General features: G+C 41.4%; 1 protein-coding gene across 4 annotated transcripts; it reads left to right on the top strand.

The window, feature by feature from the left end:
- Window positions 1-1,993: 1,993 nt before the first annotated feature.
- Window positions 1,994-27,617, top strand: MC2R (melanocortin 2 receptor). Of its 4 annotated transcripts, none has more exons than XM_032602606.1 (3): window positions 1,994-2,099; window positions 20,451-21,458; window positions 24,727-27,617. In XM_032602606.1, the coding sequence occupies exons 2-3, from the start codon at window positions 20,575-20,577 to the stop codon at window positions 24,731-24,733; spliced, it is 891 nt and encodes a 296-aa protein (XP_032458497.1). In that variant the 5' UTR covers window positions 1,994-2,099; window positions 20,451-20,574; the 3' UTR covers window positions 24,734-27,617. The 4 variants fall into 4 exon arrangements, with proteins under 4 accessions (XP_032458497.1, XP_032458498.1, XP_032458495.1 ...); XM_032602607.1 differs by having other exon boundaries at window positions 2,048-2,099; window positions 20,475-21,458; window positions 24,727-27,461; XM_032602604.1 differs by lacking the exon at window positions 24,727-27,617 and having other exon boundaries at window positions 2,048-2,099; window positions 20,475-21,997.
- Window positions 27,618-27,848: the final 231 nt, after the last annotated feature.

Genomic DNA, 27,848 nt, shown 5'->3' with positions numbered 1-27,848 from the left:
GCCCAGCCGCTCCGCGGCATGCGGGATCTCCCCGGACCGGGGCACGAACCCGTGTCCCCTGCATCGGCCGGCGGACTCTCAACCACGGCGCCACCAGGGAAGCCCTTGCTACTCATGTTGTCAAAATTCTTACCTACTTTTAATACGCTCCTCTAAATAAAAAATCAAATTCCTTTATATGGCATACAAGGTCTTTCATGATCCAAATAGTTTCCTGCATAATTAGAGGGAGATGAGTCAAAAAAGAAAAAAATGAAAGAACTAAAATGGCAAAACCTCCTCTCTTTCCTAGGGCTTAGCAAACCCTCCCTGAAATCTCTCTTCACTCCTACATGGAGCCGCCCAAGCCTCTACACGGAGGGGACCCCCCCCAAGACTTGCCTTCTCCAACAGTGCTCCCTCTGCCAACCTGCCTGGGGCCTGCTCCCTGACCTGCCACCAGCTTTCCCAACTAGCTAATCAGATCTTTGGCAAAGGTTCTGGAAACAGCAGGTCTGAGGGTTGAGGACAGGTGTCTCTTCTTTCCTAGGTAGCTTTCTGGGGGCACTGTCCAGCTTTTACATACTGTTGAACTGCGTGGCTCTGGTGGGAAAGAGGCCCGCAGAACAGCCTCGTGTGGGCCCCAGGGCCATTGTGGGGCTCAGGGCTGTTCACAAATGCTCTGAGGCCTAGAATGACCCTGGTGCCGGCAGCGCCCAGGAGAACATGCTTCACCTCAGGGACAGGCCAGAGGAAAGACAGTTTATAAGAATGTGTTTCCTGGGCTTCCCTGGTGGCGCGGTGGTTGGGAGTCTGCCTGCCGATGCAGGGGACATGGGTTCGTGACCCGGTCCGGGGAGATCCCACATGCCGCGGAGCGGCTGGGCCCGTGAGCCATGGCCGCTGAGCCTGCGGGTCTGGAGCCTGTGCTCCACAACGGGAGAGGCCACAACAGTGAGAGGCCCACGTACCGCAAAAAAAAAAAAAAAAAAAGTGTTTCCCTGCCTGGGAAATCAGACTCAGACCTCTGTCCTCAGTCCTCTCCAGACCACTCACGTGGGGACATCATTCAGCTCAGGGCTGGAACTGCTTTTTTCAGAAATGGCCACTGTTTTGGACTCAGCCCCAAAGCCCCAGGTCCACCCTGACTTGGCCCCAGGCCACATTTAAATACTCACATCAATGTGCCTGATACCAACAGGAGTCCTCCCCTGCAGGCACTGGCAAACAGAAATCCAACAATGTTGTACCCTTAAACTGAACAATTTTGCTTTGAATGATGGAGCTCTGGATGGTGGATTCTGTGAAGCTTAATGACAGAGGAGAATCGGCAGCACACGAGGTTTTCTTCTTGTGGCAGCCCATGCTCTGCGGGGCCTTGGGCACACAGCCCCTGTCTCACTGTTTGGTCTTGTGAAACATGGCTGATGGGCTTATTCCCCTCTTCTTAAAGAGATTAATGAGCTAAATGTTTGCAAGATGCCTTGAGTAGTTTGCTGAAAATTTTAAAACAAATTCTTCCAAAACCATTTCCTCAAAATCCAATTTTATTGAATTCCTTGGTTGAAAACTAACTCTAAAATGATGTTAAAAAGGAGCAAGGGGGCTTCCCTGGTGGCGCAGTGGTTGAGAGTCTGCCTGCCGATGCAGGGGATGTGGGTTCGTGCTCCGGTCTGGGAGGATCCCACATGCCGCGGAGCGGCTGGGCCTGTGAGCCATGGCTGCTGAGCCTGCACGTCCGGAGCCTGTGCTCCGCAACGGGAGAGGCCACAACAGTGAGAGGCCTGCATACCGCAAAAAAAAAAAAGAGGAGCAAGGTCACAGGGTCTGCCGTCTGCCATAAACCTTGTCATGAACATTGGAAGCAGCCTTGCTCAGCTGAGCCCATGGAAATTGTGACTTAATCCAACCGCTTCTTTTCATTTCTCTGACTTCGCATTACCAGAAGTATGCAGTGCATTTCGAATGACATTTATCCAAGGTTATGACAACAAACAACTGTCTCTCCAGTGATGCATTTGTTCTGTGCGTCCCAGCCCAAGGCCCTTCTCTTGCTTTTCTTTCAAACCTCATTCGTTCTCAGTCATCTCGGCCAGAAAGTTCCTGCTTCAGAGCTGAAAGTAAGTACATTTTCTACTAATTTCTCAGGTTCTTAAGGGCTTTGGGATCATAAATAGAACACTTAGGGAAAAATCTTGAGAAAAGATTCTATTCAGAATTCCTAATAGCTCATCTTTTAAATTATGGTCTTTCATCTTCCTGTGGGAGTACATTATTTTCTAATTAAACTGTAACAACAAAATCTCTTACTTGTATGTCTAACCAAAGCAAACTTCCCTTCTGATGAGTTTCTTAGCTTCTCTACAGTTTTAGTCTCTACATCATCATCAAGCTCTATTCAGGACTACAAGCAGGTTTTTCCTAATGGGATTAGGAACAGAAAACGTCATGTTTCTTTTACCTCCTGAGAGTCACCCTTTTACCTGATTAACCTTCTGTTTCCATTCTGGTACTGGTGCATAAGCATCTCTGCCATCGACATATACATGTGGACTTTCTGTGGTTCTGGGGCAATTAACACTCTGCCTTTCTCATCTACAAGTTCAATAGTCCTCTGCCTTCCTTGGCAAAAATACAGGGTGTAGGATAAATGAGAATTAAAAGCAGATTCCTGATCACATACTCCTCCAAAGTGGTTGTCACTTGGAAAGCCATGCAGTCACTGCAGACCTGAGACATTCACTCTTTGCTTGGTTGGCTCTGTCACGGGGAATATGTATTCCCCAAAACGGAGGGCTCAGTCTTTTCACAAAAGCAGCTATTCTTCCTATTTTTATTTCCCTAAGCTGCCTTGAGATGATCCCACCACTCATCTTCCTCCCAAACACATACACTTACACACACATACACATGTACACACACGTATACACATGCATATACCTGTATGTACATACATGCATGCGCACACATGCAAAGCCAAGGGGGAAAGAACTGAAAGAGTGATAAGAGGCCGACGCTGAGAGCAGGGCCTTGAACAGGTTTGGGAGGGGCAGGCATGCAGAGGGCTGGTCATGAGCCTCACTGGTTCACGCACTGACCGGAAAGGCCCATGCACACTGAGGCACCAGGCCTGCGACCGCGAAGCCGCTGTGGCTGAGACAGCAGGTCACACTCAGTCCTCGAGAAGAGCCCCCACGGGGCTGTGGGAGCCCAGAGAAGGGGGCCCCCAGCAGATGGGGTAGGACACCCCCCGGCGAGTGGAGGGGACACCACGGAGCACCTTGGCTTTTCAGTGGCCCAGATTTCGTGGGAGGGGGGGAGGTGTGGGTGTCCCCCTCCAGCACCATCACCCTCTCATTCCTCAGGGCAACCTCAGGCAGCTCAGCGTAAAAAGAAAAGCCAACCTACCTTCACCTCATTAGTTTTCCAGGCATGTTTCCCACCTGAATACTTAATGGCTAATTAACCTCATGTGAGATCCGTCCGCCTTGTCATAAAAATGCTGGCAGATCTGTGCTGGGCGGTGGCATCCGGGGCCAGGACGTAAGGACAGGTGGCGGGAGCACAGGTGGGGCAGCTTAGGGAAGGCAGCCCAGAGAAGGGGGTCCAAGAGGGAGCGCTCTGGGCCGGGGGGGCCAGGTGGCCCTGAGGCTCCGAGAGCTGAAAGACAAGAAGGTGTGTAAAGGGCGTGGGTGTCATCTCAAGAAGTCTGGCTGATATTAAAATGATACAGAAATTCAGAAGAAGATTTACACTCAGGGCTCCACATGCACTTGGCAACGTGCCAGCGATGCGTGGGGGGCCTTGGAGCAAGACAGACTCAGTAGCTCAGTGACCTTGAGCAAGTCCCTCTCTGAGCCTTAGTTTTCTTATTTATGAAACGGGTGGGAGAGCAGGGAACAGGAATAAAATGTGCCCCTCATATTTAACTGGAGCACTGAAGAACACCTCTCACCCCACACCGTCTCTGACCTTTAACATGGAGACCATTGTAAGAGAAGCCAGGGCAAAATCAGACTGCTTTTGAAGTACAGATTTTAAGGATGTGCTGGTGTATTGGGGAGTTTGCTCTTTTATATGTTAAAATATTAATTTAAAATGTTAAACATACATTTTGGGCCCTGCACAGGAGACAACAAATCCTATACAGCCTTAGGTAAAGCCATATAGCTACAGAAATCAAGGCAGAAGAATAGACAAAGATCAATGGAAGAGAATAGAGAGCCCAGAAACAGACCCATACAAATGTAGCCAACTGATTTCAACAAGTGTGTGAGAGCAATGCAAGGGAAAAAGGATAGACTTTTCAACAGATAGTGCTGGGAGAAAATACTTGCAAAATACATATTGGAAATGACTTTTTTTTCCAAAATATTCAAAGAAATATTAAACTCAGCAATAAGAAAACAAACAATACAATTTTAAAATGAACAACATATGAATAGATGTCTCACCAAAGGAGATCTACAGATGGTAAATAAACATAAAAATAATACTTATCATTTATCATTAGAGAAATGAAAATTAAAATGACCATGAGATACCACTAAATACTTATTAGAATGGCTAAAATCCAAAATGCTGACAATACCAAATTATGGTGAAGATGTGGAGCAACAGGAGCTCTCATTTCTTGCTAATGGGAATGCAAAATGGTACAGTCACCTTGGAAGACAGTGTGGTGGTTTAATACAAAACTAAACAGACTCTTACCATATGATCCAACAATTGTGCTCCTTGGTATTTACCTGAGTTGAAAACTCATGTTCATCACAAAAATCTGCACATGGATGTTTATAACAGCTTTATTCATAATTGCCAAAACTTGGAAACAACCAAGAAGTCCTTCAACTATCGTTTAGCTAGAAAGCCTAAAAAAGACAGGGGTGAAACTCCATAAAGGAGTTCTCATTGTCTACAGAATAAAATCCAACACCTCATATTACTAAGTGACACAACCAGTCTGGCCATGTGCTGTGTGATTACCATTATATGACGTTCTGGGAAAAGGAAAACTATAAGACAGTAAATAGATAAGATATTACCAGTGGTTTGGGAAGGGACTGAGGTTGAATAGATGTAGTACAAGGGGAGTTTTAGGGTGGTGATACTATTCTGTATGATACTGTAATAGTGAATATATGACACCATGCATTTGTCAAAACTTATAGAAATTTACAGCATAAAGTGCAAATCTTACGTTTTCAAAATTAAAAAAAATCATTTAGGAGGTTAGAATGTCTCAGGATGGAAGCAACCAAAGAATCTGATTGTATCATAAATACATGAAATAACCTCAATGCATGTGGTGGGGGAAAGGTGCTGACATAAGTGACTTTGAAAATGAGTAGAGACTGTAAGACAAAGGCCAAGTGCTTTAAAAATGGATTTTATTCTGTAAACAATGAGAACTCCTTTATGGAGCCCACATTGCATGCCTGCTCTCTAGTTGATACAGTTCACCACAGGGATGTGGTCTAACAATTCTGAAACCACTGGAAGTGTGCATCTGGACCCAGCAATTAAATGATGCCCTGCACCTGGCAGGAGCTGAGTTCCTCACTGTTGGGCCAGGAGGTTACAGGTAAGCAAGGAGAGGAGGTCAGAAGTCTCCACGTGGCAACAGACTGGAGCTGGAAACTTCAGGATGAGCTCATACTTAGCTTCATGTAGATACAGATGGAGAGAGAAGTATTTGTAGATGTGTGTACACACATGGCTTAGTGTATACACATGTGTCTCCTTACTCTGTTAGTGGAAAGGGCTCAAGGAGCAGCAACACCCCAGAAACAACATACACATTAGCCCTCAGATCTTGGTTTTTAACACCATTCTCCAATAAAAGGAGTCAGTGATTCTTGGAACAATGACTGATTCCATGACGATAGCACAAAATAACAAGATGAGCCTGGAACATCTTGCAGCGCAGAAGGTAAATAATTGTTCCAAAAAATCACAGTGGTGAGGGTATGTTCAAAGGGTATGTGCCAACTGCAAGAGCTCCCAACAGCCAAAGTTGGGACAATTTAAGCAACAAAATAAATAAACTAATATTGGATTATAACCTAAAGTATACAATAAATATCCATGTATCCATACTGATACCAATGATTGAACAAATCATAAATGGAAGACAGTAGACAAATCTCCCATGCAGATTCCCAAATAATTTACGTGGCTCTTCCATTCACAAGAGGCAGGCACAGCTCTCTACTCCTGAGGTGTGGGCTGTGCATACTGACCTCCTTTCAAAGAGGTCAGATGGGCAGGGGAGAAGTTAGACAGACACGACCTCGGCCGGGTGATGCCGGAAAAGTCGTGTTGACAATACGTCCCTTGATGTGACGTAATGAGGATATAACTTTACTTCGTGTGGTCTTCCTCCCCCCAAAGTCCATAACCCCAGTCTGAGCATGAGAAAAACACCAGACAAATACCAACTGTAGGACATTCTACAAAATGCCTGACCGGTACTCAAAACTGTCAAAGTCATCAAAAACAGAGGAAGTCTAACTGTCACAGCCAAGAGGAGCATAATGAAACATGCTCAATGTAAAGATGACTAAATGTCATGTGGGCATGAACAGAAAAAGGGCATATGGTAAAAACTAAGGAAATATGAATAAAATATGGGTTTTAGCTAGTAATAATGTGTCAATATTGTACCGTCCATTGTGGTTAATGTACCATACTAATGTAAGACATTAATAATATGGGAAACTGGGTGTGCTGTGTATGGTAACTCTCTAAACTATCTTTGTAACTTTTCCATGAATCTAAAATTGTTCTAAAATAAAAAGTTTATTTTTTTAAAAAAATGTTCATAGCTCCATCACCCAATTAAAATTGGACATATGTCTTTCAGAGATTTTTCTATGCCTTTGCATGAGTGTATATATACTCTGCACCACTGAACCATGATTTTAACCATAGAGTAGTGGTCTACATCATGGGCCTCCCAGAATTTATTTAACCAATCCTCAGTCACCAGTTATATGTATGGTTTTTCAGTTTCCCACTATTATCATTAACAGGTACACACAGTGAGCATCATTGTATGTACATCTTTGTTCGTATCATTGATGATTTGTTTAGAGCCACTGAGTCAGCTCAGTCAGGTTTGTAGGTCCTAAAGGTAGAGTGTGACAGTGGAACTCTCTCTGTCACCTTCTATTGGGTTAGAGTGTGTGACTAGGATCCTCAGATTTTTAGTGATGACACATTTTAGTGATGACACATTTTTAGACACCTAAATTTAACGAAACTTTGTACCTGGATTTTGAGCAATTTATATTTATTGAAACTTAAATAAATCATCTGTGATTATGATCTTTCACAATACCTTCATTTCTAACTTTTTTTTCATCTTTTCATCAATTTTTATTTCTCTGAAGTGTCATTGGTCAGTTAGGCTCCAATGTTAATAGAAAACTGTTTGCTTTAACCATGTATTTCTCTTTTCCTCCTCCAACTTTCACTCCAGCCAACTATCAGTATTTTCTCCTGTATGAAAAGAACTTGGTACCAAGTGAAGGAGGGGGCTGACCTGCTTCTAGGAGAAGCCTTTCTCAACTCACCTGCCTACCTTTTGATTCGAACCAAATGGAACCCCAGGAATCTGAAATTACATTGATAATATCGGGCTTATACTTTTTGATCACAGTATATATTTCCTTTTACTCATTAGAATGATGCAGTGCTTTTTATCCTGAATATCTCATATTTTAATATAGACCTCATGTAACCAGTATGGGTTGCTCCACAAAGTAATGGTAAAAATAGTCGCATCTCTTGATATTTGAACTAAATGTTCAAGCACCAGCCTGCTATGTAGGGAAAAAAGGCCAGTATCTTCCTCTGGGCTGCCTCCTATCCTGAATGTTCTAAAACCCCAGTGGTTTACGGACTCTAAACTGAACAGTGAGCCTGGCATTGGTCCATCTAGTACTGTCTGGACTCCTCACTGCCACTTGGTGCCGCTGTTGGGAACTGCTCCACCTGCTCGCAGAGGTGCTGGTCCTGGTGGGCGTGGTTCCCAGGACAACCAGGGCGGAGCCTGCTTCCCAGGACTGTCGGACCACCGCCCGAGGTCCTCAGCACTTCAACCCCATCACAGCAGCCCCCGGAGTACTAGCCACCCCGGAGCTCTGGGACAAAACTGGATTTGACATTCACCTCTCTCTTCCTAGAGAAGGACCGTCCACTGTCTCTTTCTCTTCCTGAGTAAACATTCCCAGATGCTGGGCAATTTTTCTTTCAACAAGTAAGACATCTGATTTCAACTCCTTTCTACTGACAAAGGCTAGTCACTTGCCCCTTTCCTTCTAAAAACCCTCTTCCTTTCTCTCCTGCACAAAAAGTCTCATTATTTTCTGTTTTTACTGCCCAGGAAAACTTTGGCCAGGCACGTGCTCCTGCAGATAAAGCTGTTTTCCTGGACTCTAGGGGAGCTGGTCCCTCACCTTTTCTACAAGGAGAGTGAGGCTGTTCATTTTACAGGCGCTACTTCAAATAAGAGGAAACCAAAAAATTAAACTCTAGCAGAAGCACTCATTTTCCCACAAAATTCTAACTGAAATTTGGTCTGCCAATGAAAAAATAAAACCACTAACTCTGTTTCTTGCACATTTTATATACCTCCCCCAAACATATCTTTCTAGAAACACAAACTGTTGATTATTCAATTGATGATGTTCACATTCTAACACATCAAAATAGTTACTGGGCACTTCAGTGAGTTACTGAAGTGGATCAGAGAGGAGGAGGGAGAACCTGCCAGCCCCCGACCCAGGGGGTTACCTGCTGCTCAGGAGACACAGCACAAACACTGGAAGCTGACCTTTCAAATAGGCACAGGGTGCCACATGACAAATGCAAGGCAAGAACAAAACACGTTTCAGGACATGAGAGCAGAAAGGCCACCTGGGTTGAGTGGTAGGCAGAGACACTCTAGACGTTTGTTCTTGACTTGGGGCTAAAACAAAAGTAGGATTTAGAGGAGAGATTGCGGAATTCTAGAGGGAAGACAGTAGTAAAAATGTTGAAGCAAAAATGTGCTAAGCTTCCTAGAGATGATAAGAAAACTGGGCTGGAAGGTGGGTTCTACATAGAATACCGGGAAACATGGCAAAAAAACGTTAGCCTGGGACAGATTGTAGACAGCCGTAAATGCCAAGTGCTTTAAAAATGGATTTTATTCTGTAGACAATGAGAACTCCTTTATGGAGCCCACACTGCATGCCTGGCTCTGGGCTGGGTAATTTACATGTAGTGTCGTATATAACCCAAACGTAACGCAAGAGCTCTGAACTAAGTAGTCTTGTCCCCATGTGCATGCGGGGGAGCTGAATATGACAAGGCTTAAAGATATCTATTTCTTTGATGCTTTTTCTTGATTTCGATGATTATTTCTCTGGTGAGCGTCTTCAACTATATTCTTATGAACATATCTAGCTCTCTTGCCAGAAAAGTGCACCATTTCTCTGGAATATAGTTAAACAAGTTGGCAGATCTAAATATCCTACAAACTCAGCCTCTCCACTTCAATGATTCAGCCTTTCCACTGACACTGAGCTGATGCTTTTTAGACATGAAGACTGTTGATTGCTGTGGAGTGGTTTGTGAAGGCTTAGCCTGATTTATTACTTGGTTTAATTCTTTGCAGCCTTCTGGAATTAATTTATTTGTATGATTGACAGATGGCCCAAAGTGATGCATGTTACACTGCGGTGTGTGGGGTAGTGAGGAATCTGAAGAATGCTGGGACTGTTACTAAAAGTCAGAGAAGTGATTCTTTCCCAGTGTGCATTTTCTTCCCTTAGAATCACCTGAAGCGTAGAGAACTTCCATGTTGAAGCTCCTTGATTTGCTAACTTTACTTTAGAGCCCTATCAATATTTACAATGAGCAGCAGAATTGAGTTGCTGAAGCAGAAGGGCCTTGGAGACACCTAAGCTTGTCAGGTATGCTGCTGAGAATGTTTTCACTAAGAGATATTTTTTGCTTGTCTTTCCCATCAGTTGAAAAAAGGGGGCTTTATATTAATTATCATAGCTTTTGCTTCCCCCTCCTCCCCTTTAAGGTAACAGTAATCTCACCTAGTCTCAACTGTCACTTGGCTGTCCTTACCATTTTTATGTACTTTGGAGTTTGATATAAATGTGTTGTCTCGCTGGCCAGGGAAAACTCAATTGAATTACTAACAAAATAGGGGGTTTTGAGTTTTATACACACAACTAATTAACTGAGTATTGATTTTTCTCCAGTTACATTATACAATGCAAATGAAGAAAAAAGGCACAGTCACTGAAGTAGAAAGGTACCAGGGGAAAGGGGTACCCACCACACAGACTGAAGATTCCCATCACTTACAAAGTCCCTCACAACAAGCAGAATCTTTTCAATTTGTTCACTTGTTCAATTACTTTTATGAGAAGTCCTTTAAAGTGTTCTGCCTATTCAAGTCAAACACCTGGGATTGAAGGTGTGGACTGGCAGGTGCTCAGCTCCTTGGGGCGAGCGGGCAAGTGCCTTGGCAAGACAGCTGACAGGTTACACACATTCCAACCATCACACAGACTCCTGCCAGGAGTGCCAGTGCTGAGTGGAGTTGGGTGATGGGCAGCAGGGAGGTTGGGGAGTCTGCTCGAGGGGAAGCAGTAAGCTCCCGGATCAACCCACATCCTCTACCCTGCCCCATTCCTGTGCTTCACCCTCCATGGTTTAAGTTTCAGCCAGAGCCACTAAGCTCTGGTGAAAATCCAAATAACTCTTCAGAAGAGTGGCTTCCAACATTTCAGTGGGCTTCATCTTAACATGCAATCAGAGTAATATTCAAAACACTTAGAACATGCCAGAGGACACTGACCCCCTACAACCCGACACTAAGGTAAACTGGTCCATTCAAGACAAAGTCTACCATTCAGCTACTTTAAATTTATGTAAAACCTAACCTGTCCCTGCATGTTGGTTTTTAAGACTTTACTGTTGTTTCCTATTTTTCTTTCTTTCTTTCTTTTTTTAATTTAACATCTTATTGGAGTATAATTGCTTTACAATGGTGTGTTAGTTTCTGCTTTATAACAAAGTGAATCAGCTATATATATTCATTTATCCCCATATCTCTTCCCTCTTGTGTCTCCCTCCCTCCCACCCTCCCTATCCCACCCTTCTAGGTGGTCACAAAGCACCAAGCTGATCTCCCCGTGCTATGTGGCTGCTTCCCACTAGCTATCTATTTTACATTTGGTAGTGTATATATGTCCATGCCACTCTCTCACTTTGTCCCAGCTCACCCTTCCCCCTCCCCCCTATTTTTCATCTTTTCTTTTTTTACTGGATCATATTTAGCTTATTTCACTACTCATTTTTTCCACTCTTTTTCTTCTGTTTTTGAATCTAAGACCAAGAAACAGAAATCAGTTATAAGGACAGTTTGTACCCAAACAGGAAATGCTGGGTGGCTCTTTCAGCCACATGTCGAGGGAGGCTGGGTCTGGTGTGTTTGTCGGCACTGAGACAGAAGTAGGAGGTAAGATCAGAAAGTCTCAAATGCCCTGAGAGCACAACAGCGGTGGAGAGTCTGCCCGAGATGGGATATCAGAGTAACACAGAGGGAGGTAACAACATGCATGGCTAGTATGTAGACCAACACCTACCAGGTGTTTTGTTGGCAATGATCGAAATGTTTGATAACCCTGTATTGAGGAGGCTATGGGGGGAAAGTGCTCTGCTGGTGAGGATGTAAATTGACACAACCCCTCTGGAAGGCAGTTTGACAATATCTATGAAGACCAGTGATGCATATACACTTTCACTCAACAATTCCTTTTCTGTGAACTTATCTAATTCATTATGCATATGAGAAATTATATACTTACATGATTACTCATTACAGCATTCTTTATACAGCAAAATGTCTGAAACAACCCAAGTGACTATCAATACACACAGATTAAATAACTCAGGACATATCCACCCAATGGAATACCATGTAGTGGTTTTTTAAAAAAGGAAGAAGGAGGAGGAGGAGAAAGAATGAGAAAGTGATCCATCTACTTTGTGGAAAGTCTCCAAGATGAAACAAGGTACAAAACACTATGTACAATACACTGACTGTTGAACACAAAGGGCAGGGGATCATGCTGGCCATGGAAATGGGCCTTTCAGATCTGCTGTGGGAAGTAGGGCTGACTGGTGTCCAGCGCTCTGTGTCTGGATCCCACCATGTTCCTGCTGAGGTCCTATTTCCTCCAGGCTGCCTCCAGTCCATGACTGGGCACAGTCTATTTCTGTTGGAGCTAGGATTCTTCTAATTGGCAGCTGGCTCAAGGACTCCCCACTGGCCAGGTCAAAACTTCCCAGATCTGTGCTGTGGTCTGAGACTCCCCCTTTCTTCCTCTTATTTGCGCCCAGGAGCCAGACCTGCCTCCCAGCCTGAAGGCTCCCCTGTTGCTCTTGTTGCCTCTCCCCTTCACCCTAACTAATACCCGGGAGAAGATGCACATACTCCTATTTTCTTTTATGGGCATAAAGAAACTCCAGAAGATTGATCACCTCTTTGAGGAGTGGTAATGGCACACAGGATAGAGGGTTGGGAGGAAGACGTTTTACTATTTATGCATATCTACACATACACAAATATACGTATATAAATATATATGACTGCAGTACCTATTCAAAAATGAAATAAAAATGTTACATGCATCTAGTGAAAACAGGGAGAGAGGGCAGCACAGACCTGGGATGCAGACAGCAGCCCTGTGGCATTGTGATTTATAATAAGAGACATGCATTTGGTCTTCCTCCTCTTTTCTGGCACAGAGCTCACAAGACAGCTGGAATTCTCTAAGTGGGGAGAACAATCAAGTTGTCTTCTGTTATGTTAATGAGGTGACTTTTAGAAAGCTGATAACCTAAGGATGGGGACTGGTTGCAAGGGAACCCAAGTCCACCCCTGAGGGGCTGGAGGTTGAGTCAATCACCAATGGCCAGTGATTCAATCAACTGTGCCTGTGTAATGAAGCCTCCCTAAAAACCCAAGAGGAGGGGGTTTGAAAAGTTTCTGGGAAAAACCTTTCCTGGGAACCCAGACCTCAGTTCCTCACTGGCTCTCTCTGAAGCCTAGGTTCTAAAACTCCATCAGCTGGAAAAGCCTGGAAGCCCTATAACAAAAACCACTTATCCACTCAACAGAAAAATAAGCCATGTTACCCTCCTTCCCAGCTGTTCTCCCAAAGAGCCATACAACAACCCCCAGGAGCACAGAGAACACGGGCACAGTGTTGCTGACTTGTCTCCAGAAAGGTTCAGGGGAGCCTCCCAAACTGCCCGCCATCTCCAGGATGCCTGCAGCCCTTCTACTCAAGGCCTCGTGCCATCACTCTCCCTTCTCAACTAAAGGAGGGGATTGCAGGGCCTTGCTCTTCTCTGAATTTCTTTAATAATCTTTGAGAGAGAATTGGAAAAACAATACTGACTTGGTCATATGTACAGGTTTAAGGTTTTTAAGTTATTTTATTTTCATTTCTACTAAAGCTAATAAAAATTCCTTATCCGATAAATATTTATAGAAGCACTAAGATTAAGTGATTTCTTTTAGCAGATACTCATCTCTGGAGCCAAAAAGACCTTGATTTAAATTCCAACTCTGCCTCTTATAGCTTATGGAACTTCAGGCCAGTATCTTGGCCTTTCTGCCTCAATTCCTCAGATGCAAATTGGGGAAAATAAGACTACCTTGTACTGTTGACAAGAGGATTAAAATAAGATGCCATGCACAGCATGTGGCATTGTACCAGTTGGCACATAACAGGAATTTAATAACAAATAATAAAGCCTTCTCCTTTCTCTTAGAGCCCTGCAAAAATATGAAAATTAGATATTTTACATTTTCTGGTCAAAGACAATAATCAGTATAAAAATCTCATTTTACAGTTGCCCGTGCTCCCTTGGCTTTTGCAAACAACATCGGCCCAGTTATGCCGTGTAACAGGTGTTGGAGCCACATTCATTTGCCCTGTGATGCCATTAACTCTGGTGACTCGTGTTCCTCGAGACCCAGCCCAAAACCAGAAGTCAGTTTTGCTTTTTGTGGTCCTTATGTGATTATTGTTGCTCCCAATTCTCTTCTTTGTGCCCAAAACCTACCCCTCAAGCCAAATGAGTGAACAAAAGTTGTTGCTGTGTCAGATTCTGGTCCTCCTCCATCATGCCCCTTCCCCCTCAATGACCCCCAGGGCAACACCATAGACAGAGATGGAGCCTTCTAGACTCTGGTTACTGACGTTTAAGATCAAAGAGCTTGGTCTTCAGATAAGGAATTAATCCTGGAGGTGAAAAATAATATAAGAAGGACTGAAATGTAAAAGATCACTCTACAAACCAAGACTTGGCCACCGTCAAGCTCCACACTGAGTGTGACCTCCTTGGGGGTGTGCACAAGAGCCAATCAGTTGACAACCTCACACTCATAGCAAGGCCAGAATCAGCAGGAAGCAAAAAGAAAAAGAAAAAAACACAATCAAAACCAAAACACCTGCTGGTTTAAGAATACATTGATTCTCTCTTTATTGCGGGATAATAATTTTTGGTGTCATTTTCTAAAATGCTTTGTTTGGCCATCATTTTAGCAATTGTTTTCACCAACTGAAAGCACTCTGGGGAGCACCACCCTCCCTGGCAGTGGCATTGAAGCCATGATTCAGCTCTCACTGAAGTCCAGACCTCAGTGGTCTAAAAGGCATTTTCAGAGACAAGTGGGAAAAGTAAAGATGGTTGCTGTCTCAAGGAATGTAAGAGTTCCACTATTAATTCGGAAAAGAATCGCCCATTTGGTACTTTTTTCCCATAGAATCTGAAAAATGAAGTTATAATATTTTGTTAGGTGATAAAGAGCACAAACTGGATTGTTTTCATTTTCTGCTAAAGATCTTATAAATAGTTAATGTTGTTTTGCTTTTAATGTTTACCAGACACATTCCTTTTTTTAAAGAAATAGCCAAAACTTTTAAAACACCCATTATATTCTCCTATTATGAAGAATAATTTAACTTTACCTCTTATATTGAATGTTAAACTGGGGTAGTTTCTTTTTATTTTATCTTTTTTAACTTTATTTTATTTATTTTTATTTTTGGCTGCGTTGGGTCTTCGTTGCGGTGTGCGGGCTTCTCATTGAAGTGGCTTCTCTTATTGCGGAGCATGGCACGCGGGCTTCAGTAGTTGCGGTGCACGGGCTTAGTTCCTCCGTGGCATGTGGGATCTGCCAGGACCAGGGCTCAAACCCGTGTCCCCTGCGTTGGCAGGTGGATTCTTAACCACTGTGCCACCAGGGAAGCCCTGGGGTAGTTTCTTAATAGCATTTGAGCATCCATAGTAGTCTATGGCTCCACCAAATTAGAAAACAAATTTATAAACAGTATTACCAAATCAAATACATTTTTACCCTAAAATATGGAACTGAAATCTGTGAGTTCTCCCTTTGAAACAGAAGTGAAAACACATATTGCACCATCAACTATGGGAATAGTACATCAACATCTTTGCCTTTTCCATAAGCTGTAGGGTCAGGCAGTGACCCAGAAAGACAAGCAGTGGAAAGAAAGGACCTAAACATCCTGTCAATTCATGGAACCTGCCACCACATTCAAGTTGAGGAAGGGTGACCATGTGCTTTCCTGTTCTGAATCTTTACTTCTTTACTTGTTCTAACCCACTTTACATGCAATTGGATTCAGGAGAAAGATAAGGAGGGAAAGGGGAGAAGCACAGGATAATCTTTATCTCTAGGCTCAAAATTCCACTAAATATGTTTTCACAGAGCAGTTAAGATGAGGGTCCAACTATATAATAATAAAAGGATCAATACAAGCAGAGAATATTACACTCATTAACATATATGCACCCAATATAGAAGCACTTAAATACATAAAATACTAACAGACAAAGGGAGGAACTGATGGGAATACAATAATAGTAGGTGACTTTAACATCCACCCCACTTTAACACCCACCCCACTTTAACACCCCACATCAATGGACAGATCTTCCAGTCAGAAAATCAGTAAGGCAACAGAGATCCTAAAGGATACAATAGAACAGTTAGACTTAATTGACCTCTTCAGGACACTACATCCAAAAAACAAAAACAAAAAACAACCATAATACACATTCTTTTCAAGTCCACATGGAACATTCTCTAGGATAGATGACATACTAGGACACAAAAAAGCCTCAACAAATTTAAGAGGCTAGAAATTGTTTCAAGCATCTTTTCTGACCACAACAGCATGAAACTAGAAATCAACCACAGAAACAGAAATGAGGGAAAAAAATTACATGGAGACTAAACAACATGCTACCAAAAAACCAATGGGTCAATGATGAAATCAAAGAGGAAATAAAGAAATACCTTGAGACAGATGATAATGGAAACACAACCATACCAAATCTATGGGATGCAGTAAAAGCCGTCCTAAGAGGGAAGCTCATAGCAATATAGGCCTTCCTCAAAAAACAATAAAAATCTAAAATAAACAACTTAAATAACCACCTAAAAGAATTAGAAAAAGAAAAACAAACAAAACCCAAAGTCAGCAGAAGAAATGAAATAATAAATATTGGAGAGGAAATAAATAAAATAGAGATCAAAAAACCAGAAAAGATCAATAAAACCAAGAGGTGGTTTTTTGAAAAGATAAACAAAATTGACAAGCCTCTGGCCAGGCTCACCAAGAAGAAAAGAGTGGACCCAAATAAACAAGATAACAAACGAAAGAGGAGAAATAACAACAAATATGGCAGAAATAGAAAGAAACAAAAAAGAATACTGTGAAGAGTTATATGCCAACAAATTGGACAACCTAGAAGAAATGGACAAGTTTCTAGAAACATACAGCCCACCAAAACTGAATCAAGAAATAGATAATTTGAACAGACCAATAACTAGAAGTGAAATAAAATCTGTAATTAAAAAAAAAACCTCCCTGTAAACAAAAGTCCAGAACCAGATGTTTTCACTGGGGAAGCCTACCAAACAAACAAAGAAGAACTTATACTGATTGTTGTCAAACTCTTCCAAGAGACTGAAGAGGAGGGCACCCTCCCAAAGTCATTCTATGAAGCCACCATCACCCTGATACCAAAACCAGACAAAGAGACTACCAAAAAAGAAAATTACAAGCCAATATCTTTGATGAATACAGACGCAAAAATCTTCAACAAAATATTAACAAACTGAATCCAACAACACATAAAAAGGATCATACACCACAATCAAGCTGGATTCATCCCAAGGGTCACAAGGATGGCTCGACACACACAAATCAATTAATGTGATACACCACATCAACAAAAGACAAAAACCACATGATCATCTCAATAGGTGCAGAAAAGGCATTTGATAAAATTCAACATCCATTCATGAGAAAAACTCTTGCCAAAGTGGGTATAGAGGGTACATACCTCAACATAATAAAAGCTATTTATGACAAACCCACAGCCAACATAATACTCAATGGTGAAAAGCTGAAAGCCTTCCCACCAAATTATGGAACAAGACAAAGGTGCTCTCTCTCACCACTCCTATTCAACATAGTATTGGAAATCCTAGCCACAACAATTAGACAAGAAAAAGAAATAAAAAATATCCAAATTGGAAGGGAAGAGGTAAAATTGTCATTATATGCAGATGACATGACACTCTGTAAAGAAAACCCAAATACTCCACACAAAAACTATTAGAACTGATAAGTGAATTCAGAAAGGTAGCAGGATACAAGATTAACAAACAGAAATCTATTGCATTTTTTTACACTAACAATGAAATATCAGAAAGAGAAACTTTAAAAAAACCCCTTTTAAATATGTGTCCAAAATAAAATAAAATACCTAGGACTAAACCTGACCAAGGAGGTGAAAGACTTACAAGCTGAGAACTATAAAACACTGATAAAGGAAACTAAAGATGATTCAAAGAAATAGAAAGATATCCCATGCTCCTGAATTGGAAGAATTAGTATTGTTAAAATGGCCATACTACCCAAAGCAATCTACAGATTCAATGCAATCCCTATCAAATTACCCATGACATTTTTCACTGAACTAGAGAAATATTCCTAAAATTTATATGGAACCCCAAAAGACCCAGAATTGCCAAAGCAATCCTGAGGAAAAAGAACAAAGCTTATGGCATAACACTCCCAGACTTCAGGCAATACTATAAAGCTACAGTAATCAAAAATGTGGTATTGGCACAAAAACAGATATATGAATCCATGGAACAGAATAGAGAGCCTAGAAATAAACCCACACACCTACAGTCAATTAATCTTTGACAAAGGAGAAAACAGTGGAGAAAAGACAGTCTCTTTAGCAAGTGGTGTTGGAAAAGCTGGACAGCTGCATGTAAATCAATGAAGTTAGAACACACCTTCACACCATACACTAAAATAAACTCAAAAAGGCTTAAAGACTTAAATATAAGACATGACACCATAAAACTCCTAGAAGAGAACATAGGCAAAACATTGTCTGACATAAATTGTAGCAATGCTTTCTTAGATCAGTCTCCTAAGGCAAAAGAAGTAAAAGCAAAAATAAACAAATGGGACCTAATTAAACTTACAAGCTTTTGCACAGCAAAGGAAACCATAAACGAAATGAAAAGACAACCTAGAGAATGGGAGAAAATACTTGCAAACAATATGACCAACAAGGGCTTAATTTCAAAAATATACGAACAGGGCTTCCCTGGTGGCGCAGTGGTTAAGAATCCGCCTGCCAATGAAGGAGACACAGGTTTAAGCCCTGGTCTGGGAAGATCCCACATGCTGCGGAGCAACTAAGCCCGTGCACCACAACTACTGAAGCCCTCGCACCCTAGAGCCCGTGCTCATAACAAGAGAAGCCACTGCAATGAGAAGCCTGCGCACCACAGCGAAGAGTAGGCCCCGCTCGCCACAACTAGAGAAAGCCCATGTGCAGCAACGAAGACCCAATGCAGCCAAAAAGAAAAAAAAAAAAAAAAAAAATCCGAACAGTTCATACAACTAAATAGCAAAAAACTCCAAACAACTGAATCAAAAAATAGGCAGAAGGGGCTTCCCTGGTGGCGCAGTGGTTGGGAGTCCGCCTGCCAGTGCGGGGGACACGGGTTCGGGCCCTGGTCCGGGAGGATCCCACATGCCGCGGAGCCACTGGGCCCGTGCGCCACAGCTACTGAGCCTGTGCTCTGGGGCCCGCGAGCCACAACTACTGAGTCCACGTGCCACAGCTGCTGAGGCCCGCGTGCCTGGAGCCCGTGCTCTGCAGCGGGGGAGGCCACCGCAATGAGAAGCCTGCGCACCGCAGTGAAGAGTAGCCCCCTATTCCCACAGCTGGAGCAGAGACCCAGTGCAGCCAAAAGTTAATAAATAAATATTTAAAAAAAAAAAAAATAGGCAGAAGGCCTAAATAGATATTTCTCCGAAGGAGACATACAGATGGCCAACAGGCACATGAAAAAGTGTTCATCATCACTAATTATTAGAGAAATGCAAACCAAAAGTACAACGAGGTATCACCTCACACCAGTCAGAATGGCCATCATTAAAAAGTCTACAAATAATAAATGCTAGAGAGGGTGTGGAGGAAAGGGAACCCTCCTACACTGTTGGTGGGAATTGGTGCAGCCACTATGGAGAACAGTATGGAGGTTCCTTAAAAAACTATAAATAGAGTTGCCATATGATCCAGCAGTCCCACTCCTGCACATATATCTGGAAAAGATGAAAGTTCTCATTCAAAAAGATACATGCACCCCAATATTCATAGCAGCACTATTTATAATAGCCAAGACATGGAAGCAACCTAAGTGTCCATCAACAGATGAATGGATAAAAAAGATGTGGTATATATATATATACAATGGAATATTACTCAGCCATAAAAAAGAATGAAATAATGTCATTTGCGGCAATGTGGATGGAACTAGAGATTATCATACAAAGTGAAGTAAGTCAGACAGAGGAAGACAAATATGATATCATTTATATGTGGAATCTAAAAACATGATATAAATGAACTTACAAAACAGAAACAGGCTCACAGACATAGAAAAGAAACTTACGGTGACCAAAGGGGAAAGCAGGGAGGAATAAAAGGAGTTTGGGATTAACAGGTATATGTTACTATATAGAAAATAAACAAAAGAATATGAAAAATAATATATATATATACACACATATATATAACTGAATCATTTTGCTGTACACCTGAAACTAACAAAACATTGTAAATCAACTATACTTCAATTAAAAATAAAAATATATTTAGGAAAGATTTTTAAAAAGATGAGGGTCCAGTAAATTGTTTTATTTAAATATTCCACCATTATATTTTGCAGAGGCAATAGAGCTTCCTCAAAGCTAACATGGCTTGTTTTTATTTTGTGATCTATTTTGCAACTGATATTCCTACATACACTTTTTTAGGTGACTGTGTGGTTTTCACCTCAGGTCTTCAGCAAGAACTACAGAGAAGAAAAGATTCTAAAGAATCAATCAAATTTTCTGTCAAGTCCCAGTAACATCCCTGTCTTAACCACGTGCAGGAGAGATGAAACACATTATCAACCTGTATGAAAGCATCAACAGTACAGCAAGAAATAATTCAGACTGTCCTCCTGTGGTTTTGCCAGAAGAGATATTTTTCACAATATCCATTGTTGGGGTTTTGGAGAATCTGATGGTCCTTCTGACTGTGATCAAGAATAAGAATCTTCAGTCGCCCATGTACTTTTTCATCTGCAGCTTGGCTATTTCCGATATGCTGGGCAGCCTGTACAAGATCTTGGAAAACATCCTGATCATGTTCAGAAACATGGGTTACCTCGAGCCTCAAGGCAGTTTTGAAACCACAGCAGACGACGTGGTGGACTCCCTGTTCATCCTCTCCCTCCTTGGCTCAATTTGCAGCCTGTCTGTGATCGCCGCTGACCGCTACATCACAATCTTCCACGCTCTGAGGTACCACCGCATCGTGACCCCGCGCCGTGCCCTTGTCGTCCTGATGGTCATCTGGACGTGCTGCATGGGCAGCGGCATCACCATCGTGACCTTTTCCCATCACGTCCCTACGGTGATCGCCTTCACAGCGCTGTTCCCGCTGATGCTGGCCTTCATCCTGTGCCTCTACCTGCACATGTTCCTGCTGGCCCGCTCCCACGCCAGGAGGACCTCCATGCTTCCCAGAGCCAACATGAGAGGGGCTGTCACACTGACTGTTCTGCTCGGGGTCTTCATTTTCTGTTGGGCGCCCTTTGTCCTTCATGTCCTCTTGATGACATTCTGCCCAGCTGACCCCTACTGTGCCTGCTACATGTCCCTCTTCCAGGTGAACGGTGTGTTGATCATGTGTAACGCCGTCATTGACCCCTTCATATATGCCTTCCGGAACCCAGAGCTCAGGGATGCATTCAAAAAGATGACCTTCTGCAACAGGTACCAGTAGAATTATTGGTCCCTGATTTTAGGAGTCATGAGGAAATACTGTCAAGGGACAGAGTAACGTGACATACCAACAATACTAATGCTCCAACTGTCCTTTCCTTCCCTAAAGCACACGAGGAGAATCTCACTGACTTGTGTTGTAATAGCTCAGTTCCTTGTGCCTTGCTGTAGGTACAATTTCTATAGCTAGAGAGACAAAATATTTATTAAAAAGAAAGACAAGATACAAAGCACATACAGCAATACACATATGAGAACTCTGGGCTGAGGAAGAAGTTGTTCTTCTATAGATATCTAGCTAGTCTATCACTGGGGTGGCCTTTCCAAAGTACTAGGACAAGTACTCAGTGTATAAACTACAGGGCCTTTGTAAGCCAAAGGTGCCATTAAGTTGCTGCAGCTGAATTTGCCTGTCCCAGACTGCCACACAGAATCCCTGCCTGCCTGCTTTCCCTTCTGCCTGCCTGCTTTATTGTATGCCATCTCAGATCTTTCTGGAAGCAGGCAGGATGCACATTATAAACGTCAAATAACCAGTGTTGAGTTTCCAATAATAAAGAAACCTTCTCCGTTAGTCTTCTTTGCTAACTCAGTATCCCACTGGCCTTAAAGTATTTTCCTGGTTAAAACTCCTCAAGCTTTAGGAGAATAAATTTCAAAGGAGGAAGTAAAAATTTAATCCATTTGGTTCCTACGTAGGAATAAACAAAGGTCAGAGGAAAACTGTGAAGCTTGTAGAAAATATAATCAATCCTTGTGTATCTGTCCAAACACAGAAGTAAATGAAAAGACGTCCCAAGCCCCAATATGCATTTTGTGGACTAAGTCAAGAGTGTGTGTGTTCACCATGTTTTTGGACTATGGGGGAAACCAAGACCAAAACAATACTTCAAGACAGTGCTATTATTGAGACCCAAGCCAGGGAGTGATGAAAAACACTTAAACTCATTCCACAGATGAGTCTGAGAGGCAGATAACATCACTGGAGAACTTCATCTTACCATCATCCACAGGAAAGATGCCAGATATCGAAAAGCAACATCCCAAGTAGGGTAAAGGAAGCATAAATTGCAAGTTCATATGTTTTTAATAGCTAAAGATAAAGCTTAAAGAGGAAGCAAATTCTGATCCTAAGTCCTTGCTGAGATGGAAGAGAGAAAGAGGCCAGGTCTGCAGGTGCATGGAGCTGAAATGCTCAGGATCCACAGTGAGGGACGCTGTCTCGGGATGAGGCAGTTCTTGGCCCTCGGAGTTTTCCCTGAGCTGCTGAAAGGAGAAGCAAGCCACAAGCAGGACAGCTGGCTGGGTGATGGGTTGGATATTAGGTGTGGGGAGGGACAGGAGCTTAAGAAGCAGAAGAGAAAGCACAGAGTTAAAGGGAAGGCAGCTGTGGGCAGGTGTCCAGAAAGCCTGTGACACAGCTTGAAGGTGAAACCCACAGTGTGTCTTCTGGTCCTCCATTCTCTAGAAATCCTTCTTTGGTCCTTCCCTCTCACCTAATGAATGATGATACCCTTTTCCTCCTCTTATTTCTCTGGCAGAACCTCCAGGACAAAGGCAAAAAGAAGAAAAGATTGAGGGATTCCTTACGCTTTTCTTCACTTTAATAGAAATGCTTTTAAAAATTTCACCAATAAGTTTACTTTTTGAAAATTACCTTTCATCAAGTTAATAATGTTCTTTTTCTGCCTAGTTTCTTAACAGTAATTTTTAATCACTAATCAATGTTGAATTTTATTTAATGCTTTTTCAGCATCTATCAGATGATCAGTTTTTCCTCCTTTAATTTCTTAAGGTGGTATATCACATTAATAGATTTTTAACAGTTGGGCTATCTTTGCAAACTTCAAATGAAGATTGATATGTAGTATACCAACCATGGTCATATTTACAAAGCTAAAATATATTGTTTGACAAACAACTTATTGTGAATTATACTTTTACATATTTGAAATTACCTATAATGATATAATTTAATTTATATTTCACAAATGACCTCTAGTGAATTTTATGAAAAATGAGAACAGTACCAAAAAATACAGATTTAAGATATGTGGTTTTGAGGGAATTCCCTGGCTGTCTAGTGGTTAGCGCTCAGGGCTTTCCCTGCCAGGGCCTAGGTTCGATCCCTGGTCTGGGAAGTAAGATCCTGCAAGCTGTGCACTGCGGCCAAAAAAATAAACAGATATGTGGGTTCCATAAATATTCCCTTTAAAATAAAGGAGGAGAAATTATACATGGAATATTTAGTTGGCTACTCCTTTACGTATATTTAGTGATTTTTAAAATCTATTTTGTGCAGATCCCTATTTGCTACACATGCAACAGTTTGTAGCTAGAAATTCTCACACTCAGGGTGACAATCTCCCATTGACATTACAATATGATCATTGAAGAAACAGCAAACAACTGTTATTTATTTTGCCAACATGTGTTGTACATTTAAGATCTATTATTTGCAAAGTATTGCTGAAAAAAGAATCCAGTTAACTCCTCTTTGCAAATCTACATATATGTTTCTCTTTTTAAAAATTTATTTTATTTTTATGTATTTTTGGCTGTGTTGGGTCTTTGTTGCTGCACGTGGGCTTTCTCAAGTTGCAGCGAGTGGGGGCTACTCTTCTTTGCAGTGCGTGGGCTTCTCATTGTGGTGGCTTCTCTTGTTGCGGAGCACGGGCTCCGGGCGCGTGGAGTAGTTGCGGCTTGCTGGCTCTAGAGCGCAGGCTCAGTAGCCGTGGCTCGCGGGCTTAGTTGCTCCGCGGAATGTGGGATCTTTCCGGACCAGGGCTCGAACCCCCATCTTCTGCGTTGGCAGGTGGATTCTTAACCACTGCGCCACCAGGGAAGCCCTACATATATGTTTCTTTATCCACATAAGTGTAGTCTGTATTACAATTAAAAATTTTGATAGTATGTTAAGAGCCCCTAAATACCTATATACCCTTGTGCAGAGAAAGCACATCTTTTGTCACATCCCCAAATGTCTCAGGTTAGACTTTGACCATGTTCCTCAGAACTCTGAAAATAAGGAGGGCAGAGGGCAGGAGGACCCACAAAAGATTAAGAATACCCTTCAGAACAGTAAGTGTCCCTTGTTTCCATTAGGATATTAATAAATGTACCTAATTTAATTTTTTTAAGAAAGTTTTATGTCAGTAGAAGCTATACTATATCTGAGATAACAAATCCCATGAGCTTAAAATCTGTTAAAAGTCTTCATTTTATCTGTCCTTACTTAATCCTTTTCAATTTTCTACAGGTTCTAGCAGTCTGGAGTTTGTTGAACAAGACTGTGATGTCATACAGACTTTAAGCAGGACCCCTTGCAGCCCTTGCTGAAGAGCGCTGAAACTTTTCTCCTGCTCCCTTTCTCCTGATTCTTTGATGATATCCAACCCAAGAGTGTTGGACACATTGAAAATTGTCCCAATACCAATAAAGCTAAAATGTTCATCAACTAAATTCATAGAATATGTCTAGAAGTGGCAAGAACTTCCTTTTACAGATAGAAAAGCACAGTCATGAGAGGTAAGAGAATGATTCAAAATTCACGTCATTGAGTTCAAGTCCCAGTTCCATGTGTACTATTTGTTTTTGTTTGTTTGTTTGTTTCGGTACGCGGGCCTCTCACTGTTGTGGCCTCTCCCGTTGCGGAGCACAGGCTCCGGACGCGCAGGCTCAGCGGCCATGGCTCACGGGCCCAGCCGCTCCACAACATGTGGGATCTTCCCAGACCGCGGCACGAACCCGTGTCCCCTGCATCGGCAGGCGGACTCTCAATCACTGCATCACCAGGGAAGCCCTACTTAGATCTTTAATTTCCCTCAGCAATATTTTATAGTTTTCAGTGTACAAAACTTATACTTTTTTGTTAGATTTATTCCTAGGCATTTTATTATTTTTTTTCTTAAGATCATTTTTGAATTGTTCAGTACTAGCACCTAGAAATATAACTGTTTTTTGTACATTGATCATGTATTATGTAACTTCGCTGAACTCATAGTTTTTTGATGGAGTTTTTAGAATTTTCTATATATAGTTACCTGCAAGTAAGACAGTTTCACTTATTCTTTTCCAATCTGAACGCCTTTTATTTCTTTTTCTTGCATGATTACACTGGCTAGAACCTAAGTAGCAAGAGTGGACATCAGTGCCTTATTCTCAATATTCTTTCAACAAGCATGATGTTAGCTGTAGGTTTTTGTAGATGCCTTTTTGATCACAGTGAAGTTTCCCTTCTATCCCAAGTTTGTTGAGAGTTTTATCATGAAGGGATGTTGGATTTAAAATACTTTATTGAAATTTTCATGCTGTTTTCTCCTTTATTCTATTAATGGTGTTATATTGATTTTCAGATATTAAACCTTCCTTGCATCACTGGAATAAATCCTACTTAATCATGGTGTATAATCCTTTTTATATGCTGCTAGATTCTGTTTGCTAGTATTTTGTTGAGGATTTTAATCTCTATATTCATAAGAGATATTGGTCTGTAGTTTTCTTTTCTTGTGATGTCTTTTCCTGGCTTTGGGTGGTATCAGGGAAATACTGGCCTCAAAGAATGAGCTGGGAAGTATTCCCTCCTCCTCTGTGTTCTTTTTATAAAAAATATTTATTTATTTATTTGGCTCCACCAGATCTTAGTTGTGGCATGCAGGATCTTCGTTGCAGCATGTGGGATCTAGTTCCCTGACCAGGTATCGAACCCAGGCCCCCTGCATTGTGAGCTCAGAGTCTTAACCACTGGACCACCAGGGTAGTCCCTCCTTTGTTTTCTGTAAGAGTTTGTGAAGGACTGGCATTATTTCTTCTTTAAATATTTGATAGAAATCACCAGTGAAGTCATCTGGGCCTGAGTTTTTCTTTGTGGAAGATTTTAAAGTATTAATTCAAGTTCTTTACTATTCAGATTCTCTAATTCTTTTGAGTGTTTCAGTATTTGGGGTCCTTTTGTCTTTGTAGGAATTGGTCCATTTCACTTGTCTGATTTGTTGACATAAAATTGTTCATATTATTCCCTTATAATCCATTTATATATTGTAAATTTGATAGTAAATTCCCTTCATTCCTCATTTTGGTAACTTGTCTTTTCTTTTTTTCTTGGTCAAGTGTGTCAATTTTGTTGATCTTTATAAAGGATTTATTTCACTGATATTCTCTATTGTCTCTCTGTTTTCTATTTCATTTATTTTCCCCTCTAATCTTTATTTCCATCCTTCTTACTTTGGGTTTAGTTCTCCCACCCCCTCATTATTTAAGTGGAATCTTAGGTTATTGACTTGAGATCTTTGTTTTCTTTCCCAATATAGGTGTTTACAGCCAAAAATATTCCTCTGAGCAATGCTTTGGCTTCATCCCATACATCCTGATGTGTTTTGATTTTCATTCAGTGCAAAATATTTTCCGATCTTCCTTGTGATTTCTTCTTTGACCTACAGGTTATTAAAATCTTTTTTGGTTTAATTTCCAAATATTTGTGGATTTCCCAAATTTTCTTCTGCTGTTGACTTCTAATTAAATTCTACTGTGGTAGTAAAAATACTTTGTATGGTTTTAATTGTATTGATATTAGTTCTATGGTCTATTCTGGAGAATATTTCATGTACACCTAAGAAGAATGTACATTTTGCTGTTGTTGGGCGAAGTGTTCTATAGATGACATTTAGTTTAAGTTGGTTGATAGGGTTGTTCCAAGTCTTCTGTATCCTTGCTGGATCAGGGCTATCTTTTAAAAACATAGAATAAATGACCTCATTCATATAATCCTCTTGTGGCTTTCTACTGACTTTAGAATAACAGATTTCTCCCACTCCTACCTCTCTCTATGCATTCATCATGTACCACTCTCCACTTTGCTCAATTAACTCAATTAGCAAGCTAAAGCTATCCTTGTATTCTATTATTGATAAGATCCATTATAAAGATACAATTAAAATGGTGTGGTACTGGTACAAGGAAAAACGAACTGATCAGTGAAACAGAATAGAGTCCAGAAACAAATTCACACATATATGATCACCTTTTACATGACAAAGGTGTAAGAGAAGGATGGTTTTTCTCAATAAATAATGCTGGGACAACTGGAAATCCGTAAGAGAAAACTTCTACCTTAAATCCTATTAACAAAATATTAACAAAAATAAATTTATTAACAAAAATAAATTCAGTAAGATTTCTGATTTAAAAGTGAAAGTTAAAACAAAAAAGATTTTAGAAGAAAACACAGAAGAACATCTTCATGATCTTGGTTGGAATATGCAAAGACTTCTTAAACAAAATATGCCAACTATAAAGGAGAACATTGGTAAATTGTATATTAAAATTAAGAGCTTCTTTTCACCAAATATATCCTCACAATATGATACATTCAACAAAGGATTC

This window comes from Phocoena sinus, chromosome 14 (genome assembly GCF_008692025.1).
Source record: "Phocoena sinus isolate mPhoSin1 chromosome 14, mPhoSin1.pri, whole genome shotgun sequence".
Taxonomy (NCBI): domain Eukaryota; kingdom Metazoa; phylum Chordata; class Mammalia; order Artiodactyla; family Phocoenidae; genus Phocoena; species Phocoena sinus.
Note: the sequence above shows the minus strand (reverse complement) of the source record. Positions and strands in the feature narration are given on the sequence as shown.

Bases quoted from the DNA above. Each gene is read 5' to 3' on its own strand.
- MC2R (XM_032602604.1), top strand. From the start codon at position 20,575: ATGAAACACATTATCAACCTGTATGAAAGCATCAACAGTACAGCAAGA.